This window comes from Bison bison, unplaced genomic scaffold (genome assembly GCF_000754665.1).
Source record: "Bison bison bison isolate TAMUID 2011002044 unplaced genomic scaffold, Bison_UMD1.0 scf7180017864057, whole genome shotgun sequence".
NCBI classification, from domain to species: Eukaryota; Metazoa; Chordata; class Mammalia; order Artiodactyla; family Bovidae; genus Bison; species Bison bison.
In genome coordinates, this window is record NW_011494629.1 from 4,598,238 (window position 1) to 4,622,260 (window position 24,023).

The following is a 24,023-nucleotide window of genomic DNA, read 5'->3' on the forward strand; positions in this document are numbered from 1 at the left end:
GCTGGCACCCTGATCTCGGGACTTCCCAGGCTTCAGTACTGTGAGAAACGTATTTCTGTCTTTTAAGCTGCAGCCTGTGGTATTCCGCCCAGGCAGACTAAGAAGGTTTTCCTTTGCTGATGCTGAGTTTAGGCCATGAATCAGGAAAGCTCACTGTTTATAAATGTTTTTATAAACAAAAGCTACAGATGATGCTGCAGCAAATGATTAAAAGTCCCCAAATTGAAGACTTACATCTATTTTTATATAATATTTCCTTAAAACTTCAATTTATTGACTGAAAAAATATTTATAGAACTCTCTTATCTGCAAGGCAGTGTAAGAGAAACTATACAACAGTCAACAAATCCCAGTTCCCTGTCTTCAAGGAGTTTATAGTCTGGTTGGCAGAGACAGATACATGAAGATCAAACCAGAAGGGAGGGATAAATCCTACGATGAAGGTAAATATGATACCCTGTGGCATCCACAAAAGGGGTGTCTAAGCCAGTGACTGGTAGTGGGCTGGATAGCACGGATGGCTTTGCTGCTGTCACCTCAAGCCAGTCAGGTAAAGATGAGCCAAGAAGCCTCCTGCAGAGAGAGGGAATATGCACAGGCCCAGTTCCAAGAAGACGTGGTGGACAGAGGGGCAGGAGGAACTGCCAAGGAAGAGGATGAAAATCATGAGGGGTCTGTATGCCAATTTCAGAAGTTTGAATTTCATTCTGTACACAACAGAGAATCCTGAGGGTAAAAAAAAAGTGTTTTTTTAAATGTACATAAACAGGAGCTTTACTTAAAGCCACTCTCATTTTTGCCACTGAGACCAGGGTGTATAAAGTTTGTGTTTCCTTTGATTTTAGCGGCAATCCATACCATATACTCAGGACTTTCTTTTGTAGTTTCAGATGAGCACGCTGGCTTCTAGTCCTCACCACACTGGTCCTGTTACTTGTTTCCAAATCCAGGCACTAGCTATGCCTGATCAACAGTCACTCTCATTGCCAAGAGAATATTTACAATAACACAAAAACAAATTTCCAAATTTCTGTCCTGGGTATGGCCAATGTCCCTATTGTAAAGCATCAAGTATGTTCTTAAGAGGTTCCAGTCTCAACCTTACAGGAAGTAATGACATATCATTATTTTGTTTATTAATCACTTCTGAATCCATTTTCATGGCCTTTCTAAGAAATATTTGTGCTGTGAAGATTAAGTTATTGGCAAAGTTACAGGCTAATGTCTTTTGCTTATCCGAGACTTGTTGGTGTATCAGCAGTTGCCAAAGTATGTTCCCCTTTGCTGTGCTGACCTCACCTGTGACCCCGTGCTTCTGTTAGCTCTGGGAGGAGAGGTGCTTCTGACCTTATTCTGTCTGAGTGTTACACCCTTTACAGGATCAGTTATGATTACAGTTCATTTTATTTTCGCTTTCTAAACTTGCTTTCATAATTCTCGGTCTTTAAAAGAGTTTTCTTTAAATGTTTAATGACTGCAAGGTACAACCAGGGGATACAAGCTAGCCACTTTGTGATGAAAATTTTGTAGACACTCATAACCCACATAGGGAAAGGGGTGTGGGTGGGGGAAGAAATCAAAGTTGGGTATCTTTGTCTTTCAGCAAGTAGATGAAGAGTAAGTAGCTGTGGAAAAATTCAATTCCTCTCCCTTGTTCTTGAGGAACTGAAGGAGAAGGGGTGGAAACACAACTAAAAACCATGCTGTTTCTGCCTGAACTTTCTGAAGTGAAGGTAGGACTGAAACTTCATTCAGATGATCCACGGGACTGCATCATGGTATAAATTGTTGACTCACATAGAGTAGTATGGTTAACAGAAAAGAGTTCGGGCACTGATCCCTAGCTCAGATGTTGGCATTCTAATATTAGACACCCTTCACCTTTTTATTTAGCATGAGACATTTATCCTGAGGCTAAGATAGAGAAAAAAAAAACAGGTAAAAAATAATCATTGTTAATTCTTTCTTCCTTCCTTCCTTCCTTTCTTTTAATTTTTTGGCCATGTTGCGAGGCATACAGGATCTTAGTTCCCCCACCAGGGTTTGAACCCAGGCCTTCTGCAGTGCAAGTGTGGAGTCTTAACCACTAGACTACCAGGGCAGTCCCAATACTTTTATTTTTATATACAGTGCCAAAGGGGATAAGATGCTTTTGCTTCTCAAAGACTGGTAAAAATGTATATAGTTGGCCTTCTAACTAAACAATTGCCCATACAAAACTGCCCCAACTTTACTCCAAATCACTGCTGTAAATATGTCTGTGAGGAGCTGCAATGCTGCAGCAGTGTGGGATGTTCAGCTTTCTGGGCAATGGTGGGCAGCTCAGGGGTGTGATCCAATCTGCCACACCAGGACCTGAGGAGCTAAGGGGCCAGTTGCCTGGGAGTTGCCAAAACCCTGAGGGAAGCATCTGGAACATACAGAGCAACCAGCACTTTCCTATTGTCTGTAGAAGCCATCAGGACCAACCGGAGCTTGCCTCCTCTCCCTGCTTACCTCAGTCACTACGCCACAGTTACCCTGACCACTGGCTTCTCATCCTCCTCCTGGACTCTACAGCCTTGATCTAATCTAATCCCTCATCCTTCCAGACCATTCCTTGGTGCCCCTGGAATCAGGCTATGATCTACCATCTCTCCTGTGTCTTCTACCCAAGGAGTCCCTCTGTCTGCTCCTGATACTGCCTCCTCCTATGCAGCTTTCACCAGTCAAAATTCTTATACCTCCCATCCTTAAGCCTTAGAGTTCAAGCTTCCCACTGCTGTTTCCATATTATTTTTTCTTAAAAACTCCTCCCAATCTTAAAGGTTCATGCTATCCAGCTTAACCATTCTCACTCCCACCCCATCTTATTAACTGACTTCCTAGTTCCTCCCTGCTGGAGACTGACACTCAAGACCCTGGATTAACGTTGCTTCCTTTCCCATCTTCTGCCATCATTCTTGGTAACATCAGTATCCGTGTGGATGTCCCACCCAACTCCTGGCCCATTAGTTTCTTTACCTCACTTCCAAAGACTCAATTTCATGTCAGGTCCGTATTGCCAAGATCATACCACTAATGTCATTACCATTAACTGCACAACTTCCAAATTCCTGAATTCAATCATATGCTCCAGTTCAACTACTCAATCATCCTCATGACAACTGTGTTGGATTGTACTTTTCATCTCATCAAGTCCTCCAATTTGCTGACTCTTCTGCTTTCTTCACTATCATCAACATCCCTTTGTTGAGTTTAGGTTCAACTTTATAATCACTTCTTTGCACACATCCTTCATCTTCCTTTCTTTCTTCTCCTTCTCCTTGTAAAACTCAGCTGTTTCCCTATTCTGTGTCTGCAATGAGCAACTGAAACTTGAATGAAGTCTGTACAACTGCACAGATGGTTTTCCTGTAATGACTCTCAAAGAGGGACTTAACATCACTCAGGAATTCTAGCCCCATAAGCTTGCTTTACTACTTTATAAATTACTTCTTTCATAATTTCTCTTTCCTCCAATTTTTCTCCCTCAATACTGATGAATTAAAGCATCAGTATCAATTAATTAAGGAAATACCCATTGTATCTGTGCCTTTCTTTACGCCTTTCTCTTGTTCAGTTGCTCAGTCATACCCGACTCTTTGCAGCTCCATGGACTGCAGCATGCCAGTTTTTCCTGTCCTTCACCATGTCCCGGAGCTTGCTCAAACTCGTGTCCATTGAGTTGGTGATGCCATCCAATCATCTCATCCTCTGTCGTCCCCTTCTCCTCCTGCCTTCAATCTTTCCCAGCATCCGGGTCTTATTTTCCAATGAGTTGGCTCTCTGAATCAGGTGACCAAAGTACTGAAGCTTTAGCTTCAGCATCAGTCCTTCCAGTGAATATTCAGGGTTGATTTCTTTTAGGATTGACTGGTTGGATCTCCTTGCAGTCCAAGGGACTCTCAGGAGTCTTCTCCAACACCACAGATCAAAAGCATCAATTCTTCAGCACCCACCCTTCTTTATGGTCCAACTCTCACATCCATACGTGACTACAAGAAAAACCATAGCTTTGACTCTACCGACTTAGTCATAACACCATCTCCATTGTAATGTCTCTGCTTTTTACTATGCTGTTTAGGTTGTCCCTTTCTCTTAGTACCTCTCAAAGGCTAGACCTTCACCTGTGGTCTGGATCCCACGTTCTTCTGCCTTCAGGACTTCACTCTTTCTGTTGTCACCTCCCTGGCATAATCTCTTTTCCCCCTATTGGTCTTTTTCCTTGATATACAAACAGGTTCTCGTGGGTTGGCAATCTTACAGAAAAACCTGAATGAACTTTTTGGCCAACCCAATATTATCTTCTCAACTTAAAAACAAACTACCCTTGATCCCACAGTGCCCTTCAGCTACTGCCAGTTTCCCCATCCAGATTTAAGGAGTCGTCCCAGGGGCTTGCCCTTTCACTGCCTGCCCACCTCACCTTGGCATGTGCCTACTTAGAGTGCTCACGTGAAGGCGACCAGAGTCCTTCAGCTCCAGGGGCTTTCCCCCTTCTGCTTCTGGTCCTCAGCAGTAGTCAATAAAGTCAGTGTTCCCTCCTTTCTGAAGCCTTCACTTCTCTTGGACTTCAGGGTCTCACACAGGGCCTCCTACCCAGCAGGAGTACGTAGTCACCTTCCAGGCTCAGTCCTGGGGCTTCTCCTCTCCTCTCTGTGTTCTGTTCCTAGGCTGCTCACACAGTCTATGGCTGTAAAGACCATTTGTAATCTATTTCTAATCTCTATGCTGATAACTTCCAAATTTAGATCTCCAGTCCCAAAATCTCAGGGTAGCATTATCAACTGCCTATGTGACATTTCCCCACATCCTCAAATTTAATATGAGTGAAAGAGAACTCTTGATTTTTTTTTCACTCCAACCTTTTGTCTCTCCTAGTTTTCCCTATTCAGTGAGTCCAATCTGTTGTTTAAGGCAGAAAATTGGGAGTAAACTTGTCTTCTCTCTTTCCCAACAACCAGTTCAACACCGAACTGAATTTATCCAATTGGCTCTGTCTCCCCGGCAACTACTCTACTCTAGCAAACCACCACCACCTAGTTCCTTATGGTTTCCCCTAGTCTGCTCTGCCCTCTTCCAGGCAGAAGCTGGAAAAACCTTTTAGAAACATTAATACATCAAATCATGTCATGCTTCAGCAATTTCTACTGTGGTTGGAACAAAATCCAAATTCTTTTCTACAGTCTACAAGGCTTTGCATGCTCCAGCCTCATTTATGTCTCTCCCTTCATCTCATGCCATTCTCTCCTTGATTTATTCTGCACTAAGTACACTAGCCTTCTCTCAAAGGCCCCTCCCTCTTCAGAAAGTTCTCACTCTGTTCTTTGCCTGATTATCCTTCAAGTCTTAACTCACATGTCACTTGTGTAGAGAGCTCTTCCCTGACTACCCGCTAGAAAGGAAGTGGTGCCCCTCCTGATCCCACTATTCTCTATAAAGGAAGCTGTCCATTTCTTTCCTATAACACACTATTTCATAATTATTTATAAGTTTTTTTATTTTTGAAAATTCTATGGTTTGATGCCAAACCTCATCTCACTGTACTGTAAGCGCTTTGTCTCTTTTTTGACACTGTATATTCAGCACTTAGCACAATGCCTGAGTGCGTATCAGGTGCTCAATAAATATTCAATGACTAAATGAACAGAATGCACTGAAGTATTTCATTTACCTATATAAAATTCACCTATTTCATTTACCTGTATTTCATCTTTTATCAATTCAGGGATTAACCTTCTTAAAACACTGAAACATTTCAGATTTTTTTTTCGCCATGCTGCAAAGCTTGTGGAATCTTAGTTCCCCAACCAGTGATTGAACCCGGGCCACCACAGTGCAAGTGTCGAGTTCTAACCACTGGATTACGAGGGAATTTGGGGATTTATTTTTTAAAGTGTACAAATTCAGACTTTCCTGAAATACTCAGATGCTAAGCGTAGTTAAAATTCAAATAATTTGTGTATGTAACTAGGTAGTTATATTTCTTTTGAGAACTATTCACAAAGCCAGGTGTTATTACATGCGACATACCGGCGGATCCCCTTCGGTGTTTCTCCAATTATGAAGGTGGTCTGGTCTATTCGGCAGACTTTTTTCTTCTTCTGGCTTACAGGGTGTGAAATGTAAAGAGGAAATGAAATGCTGCCTTCACTTAGTGGTTGGCATTCCTTTGTACGTGTTGATATATCGCCCTTCATTTTTTCCTTATGTGTCTGAAACAAGGGATGAGAGCAAAAACTGAAAAAATATTCATTTTTAGTCAAATAAGGAGTCTGTCTTACTTTTTCCCAATATTCTTTACAAGCCTGTATATCATATTCATGGGCTTCCCTCGTAGCTCTGTCGGTAAAGAATCTGCCTGCAATGCAGGAGACCTGGGTTTGATTCCTGGGGTGGGAAGATCCCCTGGAGAAGGAAATGGCAACCCACTCCAGTATTATTGCCTGGAGAATCCCATGGACAGAGGAGCCTGGCAAGCTACAGCCCATGGGGTTGCAAGAGTCAGATACAACTTAGCAACTAAACCAACAAACCATATCATATTCTCCAAGTGATAATCACTGCCAGATCTTGTTAGATCTTTAAAAAGATACTACATTTAGCAGTAATGTGATGTTTCTATTTTCCTTAAGATATATGCTAAAGATATATCTTTCTTAAAGATATACTAAAGGTAATGGTAATATGATGTTTCTACTGTCAAGACTGTGGGTATACTAATACACATGCTGGCATCTACTTTCCTAAATAAGGATACAAATTAGTGATGTAAATAATGGTATAAAATGAGATATTTAAAAACTTTTAATTTAGTAATTTTTCTCAATATTACTAAGCAGAATTTCAGTTATTTAATCTTATATAAGTAGTCAAACGTTTTAAAATAACAATCTTTATATGATAATGAAATAAACTATTTTCATAAATCCTACTTCAATCTCTACTGAGTTGCAAGAAGTAATTGTTAAGATGTTTACCATAAGGCATTGAAATTACAGAGAGAATCATATTTATTTTATAGACTAAGGGTTTCTTGCTTACACAAATTGTTAAAAATAGTGCGTCAAGAAAAAATAATTTTAAACTGTATGATTCCAATTTCCCTGATAAAATGATATGGTGAATATGTGGAAAGTCCCCATCTCATTTCAAAAAAGAGAAATGTGTGCATGCTCAGTCGTTCAGTCATGGACTCTTTTGTGACCCCATGGACTGTAGCCTGCCAGGCACCTCTGTCTGTGGAATTCTCCAGGCAAGAATACTAGAGTGGGTAGCCATTCCCTTCTCCAGGGGATCTTCCAGACCCAGGGATTGAACCTGGGTCTCTGGCCTCTCCTGTATTGGCAGGTGGATTCTTTACCACTGAGCCACCTGGGAAATATTGGATGCAATTTGACAACAACAATAAAGTTATATTTGAGCTCAAAAATAAGAAGGGAAAATCTCTAGATGCCCAAATTAAAGTAACATAGCAGCAGGTGGGAGCTGAAGCTCAGCAGCCCCCAAGGATGGGTCCTAAGTTCCGGACTACAGGACTCCATGTGTAGAGGGAAAATGGAAAAGATTTAACTCTCTGAGTTAAACAATCAACAAACCAAAAACACAGCAGGAATTAAAAGGATATCCAATTTTCAAATTAAAGCTAGGAAAGCCCGAACTGGGGCACAGGATAGAAACAGGCTACTTTTTTGGTCTTGATAGAATCACTGGTGAAAACATGTCCAGCCTGTGCGATTTGTGGAACACACTTGTATTGTAAGGAAAATCTAAGCTAAAAACCAGCATAAAAAACTAGCCCAGAATCAGTGAAAACCATAGATCTCAATGAGGGGTAAATACAAAAACATAACATAGGAACACTTTTTAAGTTTAGGGAATGCTTGTGATTCTAAGTGGGGGGCACAGGGGGAAGAGCTCAGGTAAAATTATAAAGAACATACAAAACCCACTAACATGAAAGTGGGCAGATACAATAAATGTGAGAATCTGTATCTGAGGAATTATAGATTACAAAGCAATGTGAAAGAGACTTTAAATCATTAGCATGTCCAGAAAAATAAAGGAAGTACTAGGTATTATAAAACACCAGATCTGAGAAAGAACCAAATACAAACTCTAGAAGGGAAATATAGGTTTGGAAAAAGAGGATATAGAAACAAACTTAAAATATGTGTTAAGAAGCAGGCTAACTAGCCTTACAATGATAGTTTATAAACTGGTAGAATAAATTACTCAGAATGCTGTGCAGAGATTAAAAAAGAAAAACAAGAAAGAAAAATTAAAAGACAGAAGACCTGTCAGAAGATAAACCATATTTATAAAATATTAGAAGGATAGAATAGAGAAAATAGAAGAGATAATGCCAAAGATATAATGGCAGAGAATAAGAAGGCACAAATCTTCAAACTAAAGAAGGAGAATCTCTAGTGTGAAAAATAAAAGTAAATCTGTACCTTGTTATATCACAGAAGAGAGACTATCTTATAAACAGAGAAAAAAGATAAGCTATTCCACAAAGAAATAATAATCAAACTAAAGGCAGACTTCTCATTGCTTCTACTAGTATCACCATCACTGCCACCAGAAGACCGTGAGGTCATCTTCAACATGCAGGGAGGAAAAAAAACCTACCAATCTAGAATTCTACACCCAGTTAAACTACCATTTAAGAAATTTGCAGGCATACAAATACTGCAAAACACAGATTAGTAATTCTCAGTAAGACAACTATTCTTTCTTTTATAGGTGTTCAATGGGATTGAAGTAGTACATATCATTGAATGTGGCTGGGGAATGGCTTTCATTCCACATATACTTACAAAGCACCTATTATGTTCCTGCCACTATGCAATGTAGTTGAGAACCAAAATATTTACATACACAAAGAGGCTTGTACTCTTAAGGGACTTAAAAATGCTGAGTTACCCCTCCCTTTTTAAGATGGCACATTTAGTTTATTCCTTCTAAAAATTAAATCACTTATCTCTTTAATTTATATTAATTTCATTGAAATAAACTGAACAAGAGAAATAATTGTATTTTTTATTTTTAAAGCAAACCATTCCTAATGAAAAGAAACCGACTTCTTCAAAATCTACTGTGATTCAGATGGGCATCACAAAATGCCAGGCTGTCAGTTTGAACTAGGGCTTTGCATCAGTCAGTAATGCTGAAAGTACTTTCCTCAAAGACATCATTTCCTAAATTTTAAAACATTATTAATAAAGAGAGAAAAATTTTCATCACTAAACATAAATTTGAAAGAGATTTGATGCATTTACTTGACGTCACAAGAAAATAAGATGAATTTTAAAAGTTCCTAATAAAAAAGCTTTGATGATTCCCAAGAAATAATTGTCCATTATTATAAGGAGGGATGGTAATGTCTATGTGGGGATAAAGGGAATAAGCCAAAAGAGAAGGAACTGGGCCAACCAGGAACATGCCCTCCTCATATACCATAATTTCTGAAGTCATGGAGAAATCATGCCAAGCAATGGCAATCTTCAATTATTTACATGATTACTCTGGGTCTTTCTGACTCTGGAAGTATTATAAAACTCATATTTCAAACCCCAGATACATTTTTTCTTAAATTAGTTTTACATATATTTCAGGAAAATTCAACTTTTCCAATCATAGCTATCAGACATGTGAATTTTAAATTTATGACAAATATTCTGCACTTTAAAATCTGATTATTTTAGATAATAATGCAAACAGAAAAGCATTTTTCTCTCACATGGGCTCAATATTCCATCTTTTATTTAAAAAAAATAGGTTCAGATTTCCATTTTAGTAGGGCAGTTTAACACTTACTGAAACAAGGCTGTGAAACAGAATTTCGTTTACTAATTTGTTTAATAAACACTTTGATGCCCTTGTTATAAAAGCTGGTGTCACTATTTTGTAGTAAAACAGTATCTTTTACAATAGATAATATAAGGAAAATAGTGACATAATGCAGTTGCAATTCCAGGGGCAGTTATAATTTATTATAAAGCAAAGTACAAGGCCTGTGACCAAGATGAAAAGATTTCAAATTATGTGAAATAAGATGCAAACTCATTTACTACCACTTATGTCAAAGCTGGGAAGTTGTACGACACTGGCGCAACAGTATGAAGTAGCAACAGTAATGAAAGGTCAAGAAATGAAAAATTCAGTAAAATGAGCTGGATTAAGAATTTAAAAGATAATATTATTGCTTCTTAACATTATGGTAGAAGGTAAGACTGCCAGCTCAGGAAAGCAAAATAAATCCACTCTTTCCACCAGAGAACAGAATGGCCAATAGCTGGAACTCTATGTATGTATTCAACAGGAAATTTTGAGATCATTTAACATGAAGAAAGCAGAAAGCCCAGTTTCCATAAAAACCGCTAACTGATAGTAAACTTTTTTTCCCTAAAAAGTTGCTTCAAAATTATCCAAGATTTGCTTTGAGGAATTATCTCTACACTCCATGATGCTGATGTAGGTTTCCTTCTTCTTAAGATTTATGGTTATAATGTCAAGGAGGAAATTATGAAGAGAAGAACTTTGCATAGTATTTGTATAATATAAATATGTCTGCTAATAAGTATTTTACAAAGCTTGGCATTGAGTTTAATTTATAACAGTAACTGCTATGTTCATGATTATTTTCATAAATTATTGGATATTGTTAGGTACGTCTACTATGGTACTTTTATGAAAATAATCAAATTTAACTTATGGAATATTTATTAAAAATAAAATTCAGTAAGTGTAAAGAGTATAGTAATTATTTCTAAATAATGTAAATATATAGTTAAGAAATCCATTTGATGATGCGATTAACTGAATGGAAATGTGGGGTTACTTGTGCTGTGCTGTGCTAAGTCACTTGGGTCATGTCCAACTCTACCAGGCTCCTCTGTCCATGGGATTCTCCAGGCAAGAATACTGGAGTGGGCTGCCATGCCCTCCTCCAGGGGATCTTCCCAACCAGGGATAAAACCCAGGTCTCCCGCACTGCAGGCAGATTCTTTACCAGCTGTGCTATCAGAGAAGCTCCATGGGTTACTTAAGAAAGCTAAATCTATCAGAGAATATTGAAATAATTCCAATTTATGAGTAGTAATATATCTTTCTCCTTTGGCTGTTTCCTATGTGGAGCAGCCAACTGAAAGTTGAAAAGTAGAGGAAAAATTCTCTCCCTTCAGAATTAAACAGGTCTAAAAAGGTAAAAGGTAGGCCATGGCTAACTGTGTTAAATCCTAATCTGATTTATATAATTAAAAAAATTTAAATGTTATTGTCAGAAAAAGAAATATTTGTTATTAAAAACAAAATTCAGAATATGAAAATTATTTAATTCAATCAAAAACACTAAATATATATTATTTCTACAAGTGGTAATTATTTTAATATATTTTGGCCAAAATAATCTCCTTACCTATCCACAATTAAGTGTTTACTGTGGAAATGGCTCACTTCAAAGACTTCATAAATATCTACTTTTTAAAAGATTGAAGCATAGTTCATTTACAATATTATATTAGTTTTAGGTATAAAACATAGTAATTCATTATTTTTTATAGATTATATACTCCATTTAAAATTATTAGAAAACACAATAATATGCTATGCTGCACAATATATCATGAATATCTGCTTTGACTTAATTTTGATAAAAATATGAAATTATTCATTTTTCTAATGTCTCTATAAAATACATTTGAAAATACATCATTAAAATTACTATTGAAACATGTATAAAGTATACATTCTGTAAAATAAAAGCTATAATTTTAAGTTGTAAAAGATATACATTAGGATTATAACAAATAAGAGGGTACATTTACAGGGAAGCATTTCTTCTTTTAGAGTAGCCAAAATGAATTGACACTAGACCTAGTCAACTATATACAATCCTCAACAATTTATTTATTTCTTATTGTAAAGTTTTAGATTTATATTGATTCTAGGAGGAATCTTTAGATTAATAGTATGAGACATTTATAAGACTTTTGATAGGATCTTTTTTCTTTTAATCCCCAGGTGTACTGTCTGTATTACAAGGCATTAGACCTAAGCAGATGGTGATTGCAGCCATGAAATTAAAAGACGCTTACTCCTTGGAAGGAAAGTTATGACCAACCTAGACAGCATATTCAAAAGCAGAGACATTACTTTGCCAACAAAGGTCCATCTAGTCAAGGCTATGGTTTTTCCAGTGGTCATATATGGATGTGAGAGTTCGACTGTGAAGAAAGCTGCGCGCCGAAGAATTGATGCTTTTGAACTGTGGTTTTGGAGAAGATTTGGACTGCAAGGAGATCCAACCAGTCCATTCTAAAGGAGATTGGTCCTGGGTGTTCTTTGGAAGGAATGATCCTAAAGCTGAAACTCCAGTCCTTTGGCCACATCATGCGAAGAGTTGACTCATTAGAAAAGACTCTGATGCTGGGAGGGATCGGGGGCAGGAGGAGAAGGGGACGACAGAGGATGAGATGGCTAGATGGCATCATTGACTCGATGGACATGAGTTTGAGTGAACTCTGGGAGTTGGTGACGGACAGGGAGGCCTGGCGTGCTGCGATTCACGGGGTCGCAAAGAGTTGGACATGACTGAGAGACTGAACTGAACTGAACTGAGACCTAAGCCAATAGCATTATTTTAATTGAACTGAAAAAAGAAAATAAGGTATACATAGATTTTCAATTGAAAGAGTTAGAAGAAATAAAAAATGAAAAAGTTTGCAAATAATCTTTGTTGCCAGTGTACTGAGAATAGGAAAAAAGGGAATATTCCCCCTACCTCACAGCCATATGACTACATTAGCATTTTTCTATTTACTCTGCTACATATGAAATTAAACTTTACATAATAGAAAACTTCCCAGGTGACTCAGTGGTAAAGAATCTGCCTGCAATGCAGGAGACACAGGTTGGATCCCTGGGTTAGATCCCCTGGAGAAGGAATTGGCAACCCACTGCAGTATTCTTGCCTGGGAAATCCCATGAACAGAGGAGCCTGGCAGGCTATACTTCATGGGGGTAGCAAAAGAGTTGGACACGACTTAGCAACTAGACAACAATAACAACAACAAATAGAAAACTTCACTGGAATACTGCAGAGAATGTGGTCTTTTAAATATATATATTTTTTAATTTAAAAAATAAATTAAAAAAATTTATCTATTAATTAATTTTTGTCTGTGTTTGGTCTTCGTTGCTGCTTAAACTTTTCTCTAGCTGCAATGTGAGACCTTCTCACTGTGGTGGCTTCTCTTGTTGCAGAGAAAAGGCTCTAGGCATGTGGGCTTCAGTAGGCGCAGCACGTGGGCTCAATAGTTGCGGATCCTAGGCTCTTGAGCACAGTCTCAGTAGTTGCGGTGTACACAAGCTTAGTTACTCCGAGGCATGTGGGATCTTCTCGGATCAGGGGTCAAACCTATGTCTCCTGCACTGGCAAGTGGGTTTTTACCACTGACTCATCAGGAAAGCCTCAGTGCAGAGAATGTTTAAGGAAAAAAAAAAACCCTCTTTCTTTGAAGTAAAAAATAATTTTGGAGGCAAATTACTAAAGAACTATAGAGGGCATCTAGATAGGAAGAGCAAGGAAAAGGGAAAAGTTGATAGGGATCAGTTTTCCCATACACACCCACCTACGGGCAACAAATGGGGCAGGAAGCATTACAATTCAGGAGACCGAGTTTCAAAAACAACCACGAATGGCCTCTAGTTTCCATTTTGGCAGGAGAAATACTATTGTAATCTGTGCCATCTTTCTTAATCTCTTTGAGGCTAATTACTGGAGACACATTCATAGCTGGTGCAGATAATGCAGATTCCTATTCTGATCATTTGTACCCCTCACAAAATAGAGGAAACTTTGAAGTGGATAATGTATGGTGAAAAACAGCCTGATAGGATGGGTAGCCTGTCTGTTGTAGGCTACCAGGAGGTCGTGAAATTTTTATTAAGCAATTTTGAATCTGTCTGCTGAGCTGGTTTTTCTCACCTTAGAAAACATATTACAGAACATACACCAGAACAAAGAGCAATGTGTATTTAACAGCCACATTCACCATTTTTTTCCATAATCAAATGATTAGCCTTGATTTTTTGCTGTTGTTGTTTAGTTGCTAAGTCATGTCTGACTCTTTTATGACCCCATGGACTGTAGCCCACCAGGGAAGTCCTTAGCCTTGATTAGTCATTGAGAAAATGGAAATCAGGGAGGACATTTTCAAAGGCAATGGAAGGTCCCAATGGCTCTGACCTATTGAGAAGCCTGAGTTTGGATCCTAAGAATCACCAGAGGATCTGCCCCTTCCAGGAAGGTTCACTTGTTCCTGAGAATAGCACAGACTGTCAGAGCTGGGCACGTTGTATAGCCAAAGTCCCTCACATTGGTCTGATCACACTAACTTTGCCACAAAGACTTTTTTTTAAAAAAGTGCTCTTTCACTTTTTTTCTCCATTAAACCTTAAATAGTTAAGTCTGAGAGGCAGCAATGCTTTGGTTTACACATTTGTTCAAACAAAAGATTAAAAAAGAAATCTCTCTTTGGGTAAAGGCCAAACCCTGTAAACACATAAAAAAAGTCATAAACTTGCTTGTCTTTGCAAAGCAGGGAATCAGGAGTTCTATAAAAACATAGAGCACATGTAAATAAATTCATTCAAATGGCACCTGAGAGTCCAAAATGACAAAGAACTTCAAGGATCTTTGTACAATTGTGAAAAAGTCCTTATCCTTCAAGTGATCATTCAAAATTTCTGCCTGGAGGTAGAAAATATTACTGTAAATGCAGTTTTCCAATACTCAACAAAAACCAAAGGCAACTGTGAGATACCCCTGAACTGCCTTCACTCAGACTCTGGAGAAAAGCCAGCTGGTTAGAGGACCCACCACAAATATACAATGAAGTATAATTTTCTGCATATGTTTAAAAATGTCATTCAAATCTGAAAAAACAAACTTAGATTCAAATTCAAACCTTCCCTCCCTCCCCTTTTTTTAGGTGGTAAAGGGAGATTAAAGTTTGTAATTATGGGTCTGTTTTCCTCCTGGAAGGAGTAACAGTTACAATTCAGTTTTATATATATATAGATACGTATGTATTTTCTTTTTTGGTAGTACTTTGCTTTCAGAGTGAGCCACAAAAGGACAGGCTGCCCTGAGCCTAGCTTCCTTTTTTTTGTGCACAACATCCATTTCTCACTGTCCAAGAAACTCATCTATTTGAAAGAACAAAGCGATGGCCTCTGGAGTACAGCTGACTACTGTGGGGCACATACCATAAACAGAAATGCAGAAGCCCTGTCTCCCTGGGACCTGGGAACCTGGAGGGACTGCCACAGCAGTCAACCTGTAGGAAAGGGCCAGGTGAGACGGTGGCAATCACCTTCAAAAAAGCCTGCGGACCAGCAACGGGGAGTTTCTGCTAATATAATCTCAGACCTTCATGGGAGGATGGCCAGGTAGTAGATTCCCCTCAATACCTCCTACACACAAAGGCTAGAGCAAGATCTAAGGCCTTCTGGGGTAGCTGTCTGAGCAAGGACTCGGCACTACAAGCCCTGGTGTCTAGGCCTTCCTTGGTCATTTATTGCGTAAATTTGGGAAAAGTCTTTTTTCCTTTTTTTAAAAAATCTTTTTGAGCCTCCTTATCCTAAGGAGTAATAAGGGATTTGGAGATCAGGATCTAGGGGATAAGAATTTGGATCCGGGACCCCTATCAGTCTCTTCCATATTTAAAGTTCACAATTCTACTAGTCTTTTTTTAGGATCTCCAGTAAGTTGTAATGAATAAGGTCCTTAGCATCTTATAATCCTGACTAAATTTTAAATCTTTACATATAATATTTATATTAATATAAAAATGTCTATAAAGATTACTTGAAGGTTCTACACTAAATAATACTTGTTAGTGAAAAGACCACGGAAGGGTGGTGCTGATGGAAAAATTTTAAAGTCTTTCTTGGCAGGCACCTGCCCCTGCTTGCCTTTCCAGTGGCTGGCACTTCCCACAGGGAGCTTAGGCTCTCACTTCCTTCCTCTAGGCCTCCAACTAGAGTAAGTGTAGGCTTCTATGTAGGCTGATTCAGTTACAAGGCTATGGATGGCTCTCCAGTGTCTAGGAAAGAACATTTCAAGCACCGAGCCACAAATGACACTGGGACACTGTTACTAGTTGTGAAGCTGGATGCAGATTATTGTTTATAATCAAGTACTGAAAACTGAATAATTCTCCTTTTTAGTGAATTAGAGTAGGTTTCATATAACCACATCATTTTCAGTCTCTTCTATTCTGATATGCTTTCATGAGCCATGTAGCAGAGGAAGTTAAGTGTTCACACAGAGAAAGGCCAACTGAAAGTATGTTCCACTAGAACTGAATTTAATAATCAAGCGACCCTGTCCACATGGTCTAAGATGGCAATTCTGAAACTTTTTGGTTTTAGGACCGTTGTATAGTTTAAAAATTAATGAGGACCCCAAAGAGATTTTGTTTATGTGGGTTATATCTACTGCAAGTATAAAACAATTAATTTATTAAAAATAAAAATAATTACATGTTAACTTAAATAACTCTTTTTACCAACAAAAAGTTTATATTTTCCAAGGCAAACAAACAGAAAACTAACCAGAAGACTGACTATATTTTACATTTTTACAAATGTCTTTAGTAGCTGGCTTAATGAAAGACAGCTAGGTTCTCATATCTGCTTCTGCATTCAGTCTGCTGCAACAATACCGTCTTAGTTGGAGTATATGAATAAAACCAGCTTCATATAGATATATAATTGAAAAAGGGAAGAATATCTTCATAGCCTTTTCAGATAACTATAGATATTCTTTTTTGATACTTTATAAAAATTCAATCAAGGTTAGTTTCATGTAATATTTGAAACCACATCAGAATTTTTTACATTACTAAAATGAAAATTCATTGGTACATTTTGTACTTTGGCTGAATTTTTTCCCTATGCATGATTTTGTAATATAATTCACTGTTCATCTGGAAAACAGTAAGTCAGTTATGCGTATCTTCAAAATGTTGACACATTCAAATTATACAACATCAAAAAAGCATATTTGTTATTAAATATTTAGATATTGGGAATGGGTTATGGTCATGTGCTCAGGAAAGGCTGATTGCCCTCTCAGTTCTTAGCGGATGAACTGAGATTAATCAAGCCAATTACATCCTGCCAGAAAGATTTTCCTCCAGAACAAAGGGAGAGACACACGAAGAGGAGCACAGCTTCCTGTCCTTGGTTACATTTGTATGAGGAAACAGGTTCTTGAGATGTAGCATGTAACATGTAGATGTAACATGAGGAAAAAGGCTTCATGGAACTAAAAATTAACTGGCTAAGGACAGTGGAGAAGAAAATCAGAGAGGCTGATATCTTATGATGTCACTGGACTGTAGCATTACGCCTGGAAATATTTCCCTCCAGACTTGCTATTATGTGAATTAGTTAACAGCCTATTGCATAGGTTATTTTCAGATGGTTATTCTATTCTATGCTACTGAATGCATCCTGTGAAATGAAGTGAAAGTCACTCAGTCATGTCCGACTCTTTGCGATCCCATACAGTCCATGGAATTCTCCAGGCCAGAATACTGGAGTGGGTAGCCTTTCCCTTCTGCAGATATATATAAGGTGTCACATAATACAACAAGTGCTAGAGCATACATACATGCATATACACACACAAGTAAAGATGAATTTGAGGAAAACATTTACATCGCTTTGGAGAAGACAGAGAAGAACTGTCACTAATGATACAAGGAGTTGGAGTTCAACAGGCAGACACAGGTAGAATGGAATTTTAAACAAAAGAAACACAAGAGCAAAGACATGGAAGGGTAAAAATCCACGGTGTGCTTGAAGACTGATTCATAAACTGAAGGATGACTAGGAAGAACCTGTTCAGCTTGCTACCCTCAGGGTCTAGTACAGTGCCCGGCACAAAGTTACTGTCAGTAATGCTGAATGAGTGAATCAGAATGAGACTGGAAAAGCAGGCTAGCACCAAATTGAGACAAGCCTTACATGCCACAGAATAAAGAAACAAAACAGATATTTTATAGAACTTTGGAACACAGAAAATTACTCCCCAAAGTGACTGCTTGGATGGGGATATCTTTCTGACACCATTCTCCACGTTCTCCCTTCTTCAGTGGGTTTCCTATGCCAGACCTATGGTCAACAGATGACAGATAATGAGTGAAGATGAAGAATACCAGCATTTATGCTGCTCTTCCCTGGTGGCTCAGAGGAATGCGGGAGACCCGGGTTTGATCCCTGAGTTGGGAAGATCCCCTGGAGAAGGAAATGGCAACCCACTCCAGTACTCTTGCCTGGAGAATCCCATGGAGGGAGAGAAGCCTGGTAGGCTACAGTCCATGGGGTCACAAAAGAGTCAGACATGACTGAGCGACTTCACTTTCACTTTTCACTTTAAAATGATTAATGTCTTTATATCATCTGCTAGAATACTCCTTTTAACATTAATATGTGGAGCCTATACTCACAGTGAAAATTGTTGTGGGCATCTGCATTATGTAGTAATTTCTTGCAGGAATTACTAGTAACAAATGTTTTCTGAACTTCCACTCTGTATTGGTTGCTAAGTGGTGATGCTAATGAACATGTACGCCGTGGTCCTGATCCTTAAGAAGTTTGCAACATACATGAGAAGAGAGCAAACACTAACCTGGTGTCCACCACGTCTACAGTGATGATAGGCACAGAGAACGGGTGTGGAAGGAGCTTGGAATAGAGTGATCTCCGAAAACTGAGGTTTTATGGAGGGAGTGAAACTTGAATTGGGAGTGAAGGATCAGCCAGTAGATGATTTGGCTGGAGGTGTAGACTGAGTAAGTTTATTGAAGACCATGAATGACAGGCAAACCTGAGACTACTTCTAATTTAGATAAGGAGGGATTATTTCCCTTGGCTGATTATAAATACATTCAGTAGCTCTGAACAATGCCAAGTCATTGCCAGAGGATTTTTAGGAAAATTCTGAGATTTGTTTATAGAAAAGATAGCTTAAACTATTTAATTTTCAGAACACAGTGATGGGGATCATTATATCCTGACAACAACTGAAAACCTAAATTATTCAAAAAGTATCAATTACATACAAGACACTATTTTAGGTCTCCAGAGTTATCAAATGAGAATCAGAGATATATTCTGCTATTTTTAAAGTCCAGAGTTTACTAGAAAAGAAGATGTATACTTACCTAACTGATAAAAATTTGGAAGTCATATGTTAGAATAACTAGGCCAAAGTACTATTACATGAAACAGAAAAAGCGTAAGAAGGACAGCTTCTGCTGCTGCTAAGTCGCTTCAGTTGTGTCCGACTCTGTGCGACCCCACAGATGGCAGCCCACCAGGCTCCCCCATCCCTGGGATTCTCCAGGCAAGAACACTGGAGTGGGTTGCCATTTCCTTCTCCAATGCCTGAAAGTGAAAAGTGAAAGTGAAGTCACTCAGTCGTATCTGACTCTTAGTGACCCCATGGACTGCAGCCTAGCAGGCTGCTCCATCCAGGGGATCTTCCAGGCAAGAGTACTGGAGTGGGGTGCCGTTGCCTTCTCCGAAGAAGGAATTACCTACAGCTTATGCTGGAATTGGGGCAGGCTTTGTGAAAGAGTGACACAGCTGAGTTACATGCTGAGAGGTAGAGAGGTTTGGAGATTTGGGAGGTTAGGACAACAAAGGCTGAGTAGATACTGCCAAGTCTTACAGTATTTCTTGAGTCCAGATAGTTTTAACTATCTAAAAAAAGATTTTTAAAGGGAAAGATACATTCAGTCCACCTGAATTTTTTAACTGCTAAAGTGAGGGAAATTATTAATAGACAAGTTATCTTGAAAAATTAGACTGATTTTTCATATTGGAAAAGCAAAATAGAATTAAAAAAAAAAAAAAAAGGAAAATCTCCAAAGCAAAATAGAAAGTAAAGGAACTGGGGGAAAGCACAGGAGAAACCAGGATTGAAAGACTACAGGGATTTAAGCTGACTGCCACTGTTGAGCCTGAGGGAAGTCAATACCATCTCATTAAAAAGAAAAAAAATCAGTAAAATAGTATTGTTTGCATTAGTCTCCAAGAATCCTTCAAGTTCTGAAATACTATGATTCCCTATCCTTATATTTCGCTTTATTCATCCTATAAAACTCAGAATTCATATGTGTAGAGGCAGGATTCTCAGATAAGATGATAGGTGTTTCCATTAAGTGGCCATGTCCAATTGATACCATGGTTTTCATAGAGGGATAAAATATACATTTGAAAAGGGCTATTATTAAGTGCTTAACATTCTGTTAAGTCACTAGGTAAAGTCAATCAGGGCTCAAAGAGGCCTTATATCTCTAAGCCTTTATATTGTTACTTATGCTCAGATGCTCAGTCATGTTAGACTGTCTGCGACCTCATTATTATATCCCATCAGGCTCCTCTGTCTATGGGATTCTCTCAGCAAGGACACTGCAGTGGGGTGCCATTTTCTCCTCCAGGGGATCTTATTGACCCAGGAATTGAACCAGTGTCTCTTGCATTTCCTACATTGGCAGGTGGATTCTTTTAGAAAGCACTATTTGAAGAAATACTATTTTTAAACTATTTATAATCTTCCAACCACTCTAAACAGAGAAACTGTTCAAAGAAGCCTTATCAATCTTCTAAGCAACTGGAACAATGACCAGCTAGGAGAAGGGTTAGAATCAAGCTATTTCGTAATAAGCAAAGAATATTTTTATCAGCCCAGGCCATTGTCACATTAGCTTATAATTACTGTCAAATATAATTTTTTGCTACAGTATTCTTTATGATAAACCAGGCACAATTCAAGGTGGGTCCTTTATCTATAAAATTTGAGGACTGAACTAGATATCTTTTATGGTATTCTAACATTTTATTATTGATGCTACTAACAGAGTCTGGCAGGCTATAGGGTCCATGGAGTTGCAAAGAGTCGGACAAAACTGAGCAACTAACACACACACTAATAACAAAAATAGTAACAGGTCATTGCATAGAATAAGAGAAAGAGCTTTACTCACCACCCCTACTAGTAAGCAATAAGTAATAATCATAAATACAATAATAAACATGTATGCCTTTCTGGTTGGAGAAGGAAATGGCAACCCACTCCAGTATTCTTGCCTGGAGAATCCCAGGGACGGCGGAGCCTGGTGGGCTGCCGTCTATGGGGTCACACAGAGTTGGATACGACTGAAGTGACTTAGCATAGCATGCCTTTCCGGAAAAGGAGTACGTCAAGGCTGTATATTGTCACCTGCTTATTTAACTTCTATGCAGAGTACATCATGAGGAACTGTGGGCTGGAAGAAGCACAAGCTGGAATCAAGATTGCTGGGAGAAATATCAATAACCTCAGATATGCAGATGACACCACCCTTATGGCAGAAAGTGAAGAAGAACTAAAAAGCCTCTTGATGAAAGTGAAAGAAAGAGTGAAAAAGTTGGCTTAAAGCTCAACATTCAGAAAATCAAGATCATGGCATCCAGTCCCATCACTTCATGGGAAATAGATGGGAAAACAGTGGAAACAGTGGCTGACTTTATTTTTCTGGGCTCCAAAATCACTGCAGATGGTGATTGCAGCCATGAAATTAAATGACGCTTATTCCTTGGAAGGAAAGTTATGATCAACCTAGATAGCATATTAAAAAGCAGAGACATTACTTTGCCAACAAAGGTCCGTCTAGTCAAGGCTATGGTTTTTCCAGTAGTCATTATGGATGTGAGAGTTGGACTATAAAGAAAGGTGAGCACTGAAGAATTGATGCTTTTGAACTGTGGTGTTGGAGAAGACTCTTGAAAGTCCCTTGGATTGCAAGGAGATCCAATCAGTCCATCCTAAGGGAGATCAGTCCTGGGTGTTCATTGGAAGGACTGATGTTGAAGCTGAAACTCCAATACTTTGGCCACCTGATGCGAAGAGCTGACTCATTTAAAAGACCCTTATGCTGGGAAAGATTGAGGGCAGGAGGAGAAGGGGATGACAGAGGATGAGATGGTTGGATGGCATCACCAACTCGATGGACATGGGTTTGGGTGGACTCTGGGAGTTGGTGATGGACAGGGAGGCCTGGCATGCTGTGGTTCGTGGGTTCGCAAAGAGTCAGACACGACTGAGAGACTAAACTGAACTGATGCCTTTCTGGCAAGAACTGAATGTGGTTTTGTCCCCATTGGCTCATTAGTGACATTACTCCAGCAATCCTGGCGACCTCACTGTGAGGAAGGATGCCCCAGCTTCTCATCGCCAAGAGCTAGAAGTGGAATACGTATTTACAGGTAACACCAGACTCTCATTCCTGTGCCTAGGTAACAGGTGATTTTCACAAATGACACTGTCTATCTCTCTGAATCAATCCTAGTTCTAAGGATAGAAATACAAAAGTCTTCTTCATGCCAACACTGGCCCCATAATTTTATACATACACACACACAACTTTAAAAATCTGATCTTTACTAAAATCACTTGGAAGAAAAACTTTCTGATGCAAATACTATAAAGTTAACGTCTCAAGACAGAAAAATGATAAGACCATGAAAAATCCCACCCAGCAAGAGTTAATTCCACTGCATGGTGAAACCATACACTTTACTTACTGGACTACTTCATAAACCAGTCGTTTGTGAACAATTACTTTAAACCATCATGCCATTCACTATCCTGAAAAATAGGCTAATGGAATGCTGTATCTCCCCAAAGTCTGCTTACTGTAAATAGCCCATCTCTCCTTGCTGACTCCAAAAGCTGTATAAACATACTGCAATCAAATCCACCATAACTCATAAAAATCCTTTCTTTAAGTAACCTACAAAATGCCAATCTAATACAAATACGAGAAAGAGAAGTTCTTACTAAGACAACATTTTGTATTTACAGTATTCTGAACAGTGCTTAAACCTGCACTGGTTATATAAAAGACTCTGTCCCCCATGCCACCTCCGCCCCCAGGCTGACAGCATGCTTAGTTCTCCAATTTACACCACGCTGCAGTAACATAAAGAAGGGTTTACTATTAATCCAGGTTTTACTACAAAGCGACCCGTTATTTCTCTGTCAAACACTGGCAAGAGTGCCAAGTGTCTGTCATCCCATTTAGGGGATTAAGTCTTCTTTTATAGTCTGGTACTTGTACCAATTTATAAAAATACAGATATAGTTTCTTCGAGTTGGTCACAGTCTATATTTTGGCTTGGATTCAGGCAACAGAGGTTGACTATGACAGCTGGCAGGAAACTGAGGGGAGAATACATCCTCCCCCTTTCAGTCACCACATCTCAGTTGCCATAGTGATTAATCCTTAATTGAATGCTGTCTTTGTATAATCTTTTCAGAAAACTTTAAGTAAGCTTAAGTTGAAAACATAACAGTTGACTGAAAAAATGAGGTACCACATCACACAGGTATAGTAGTTTTATGACAAACTTCCATATAGTAAAAGAACAAGTTAACTTTTATAAAGGTATTATCCATTTCTTCCAGTGCTTAAACATTCCTGTTTGGTCTAAGCTTAAGCCTGAATCACACAGGTTTTCCCTCTTATCAAACATCTTATCTTTTAAAATAAGCTGTTCTCAGAAATGGTTCTGAAATATCTAAGCACAACTGAATGTAAAGCAAGTTCTTATTTTATATAGTTTTGTACTGCTAAACAGGCATAATTAGAAATTTAAGGTTTTAATTCAACATATCTATCAAATATGTTCTGTAAGTAGAAATTAATTTATAAAAGTATACACTGTAAGAAACCAAAGGAAATATGGGAAAGGCAGTATGTTTTAGAACTTTTCTTAATATATGGTTGAATTTGATTTGATTCATAGCTTTTGCCATTTTGGTTTCTAATAATTATATCAAAGGACTGAGAAACTCTGAAAGACTACAATATGTTATTTATGATTGCAGTGTACATTATTTCTCCTTTGTAAGTTTTTCATTTAGTATATTCCTT

General features: G+C 38.5%; 1 protein-coding gene across 4 annotated transcripts in view; it reads right to left on the reverse strand.

Annotated features, from left to right (window-relative positions):
• Nucleotides 1-24,023, reverse strand: part of LOC104985718 (DNA excision repair protein ERCC-6-like 2) — a 158,752-nt gene that overhangs the window by 3,980 nt on the left and 130,749 nt on the right. For 3 of the 4 annotated variants that reach the window (XM_010836019.1, XM_010836018.1, XM_010836021.1), the window contains one exon: nt 6,055-6,236. In XM_010836019.1, the coding sequence (XP_010834321.1) occupies nt 6,055-6,236 (182 nt within the window). Of the gene's footprint in view, nt 1-35; nt 642-6,054; nt 6,237-24,023 lie in introns of those variants that run through there. The other variant, XM_010836022.1, reaches the window with a different exon arrangement.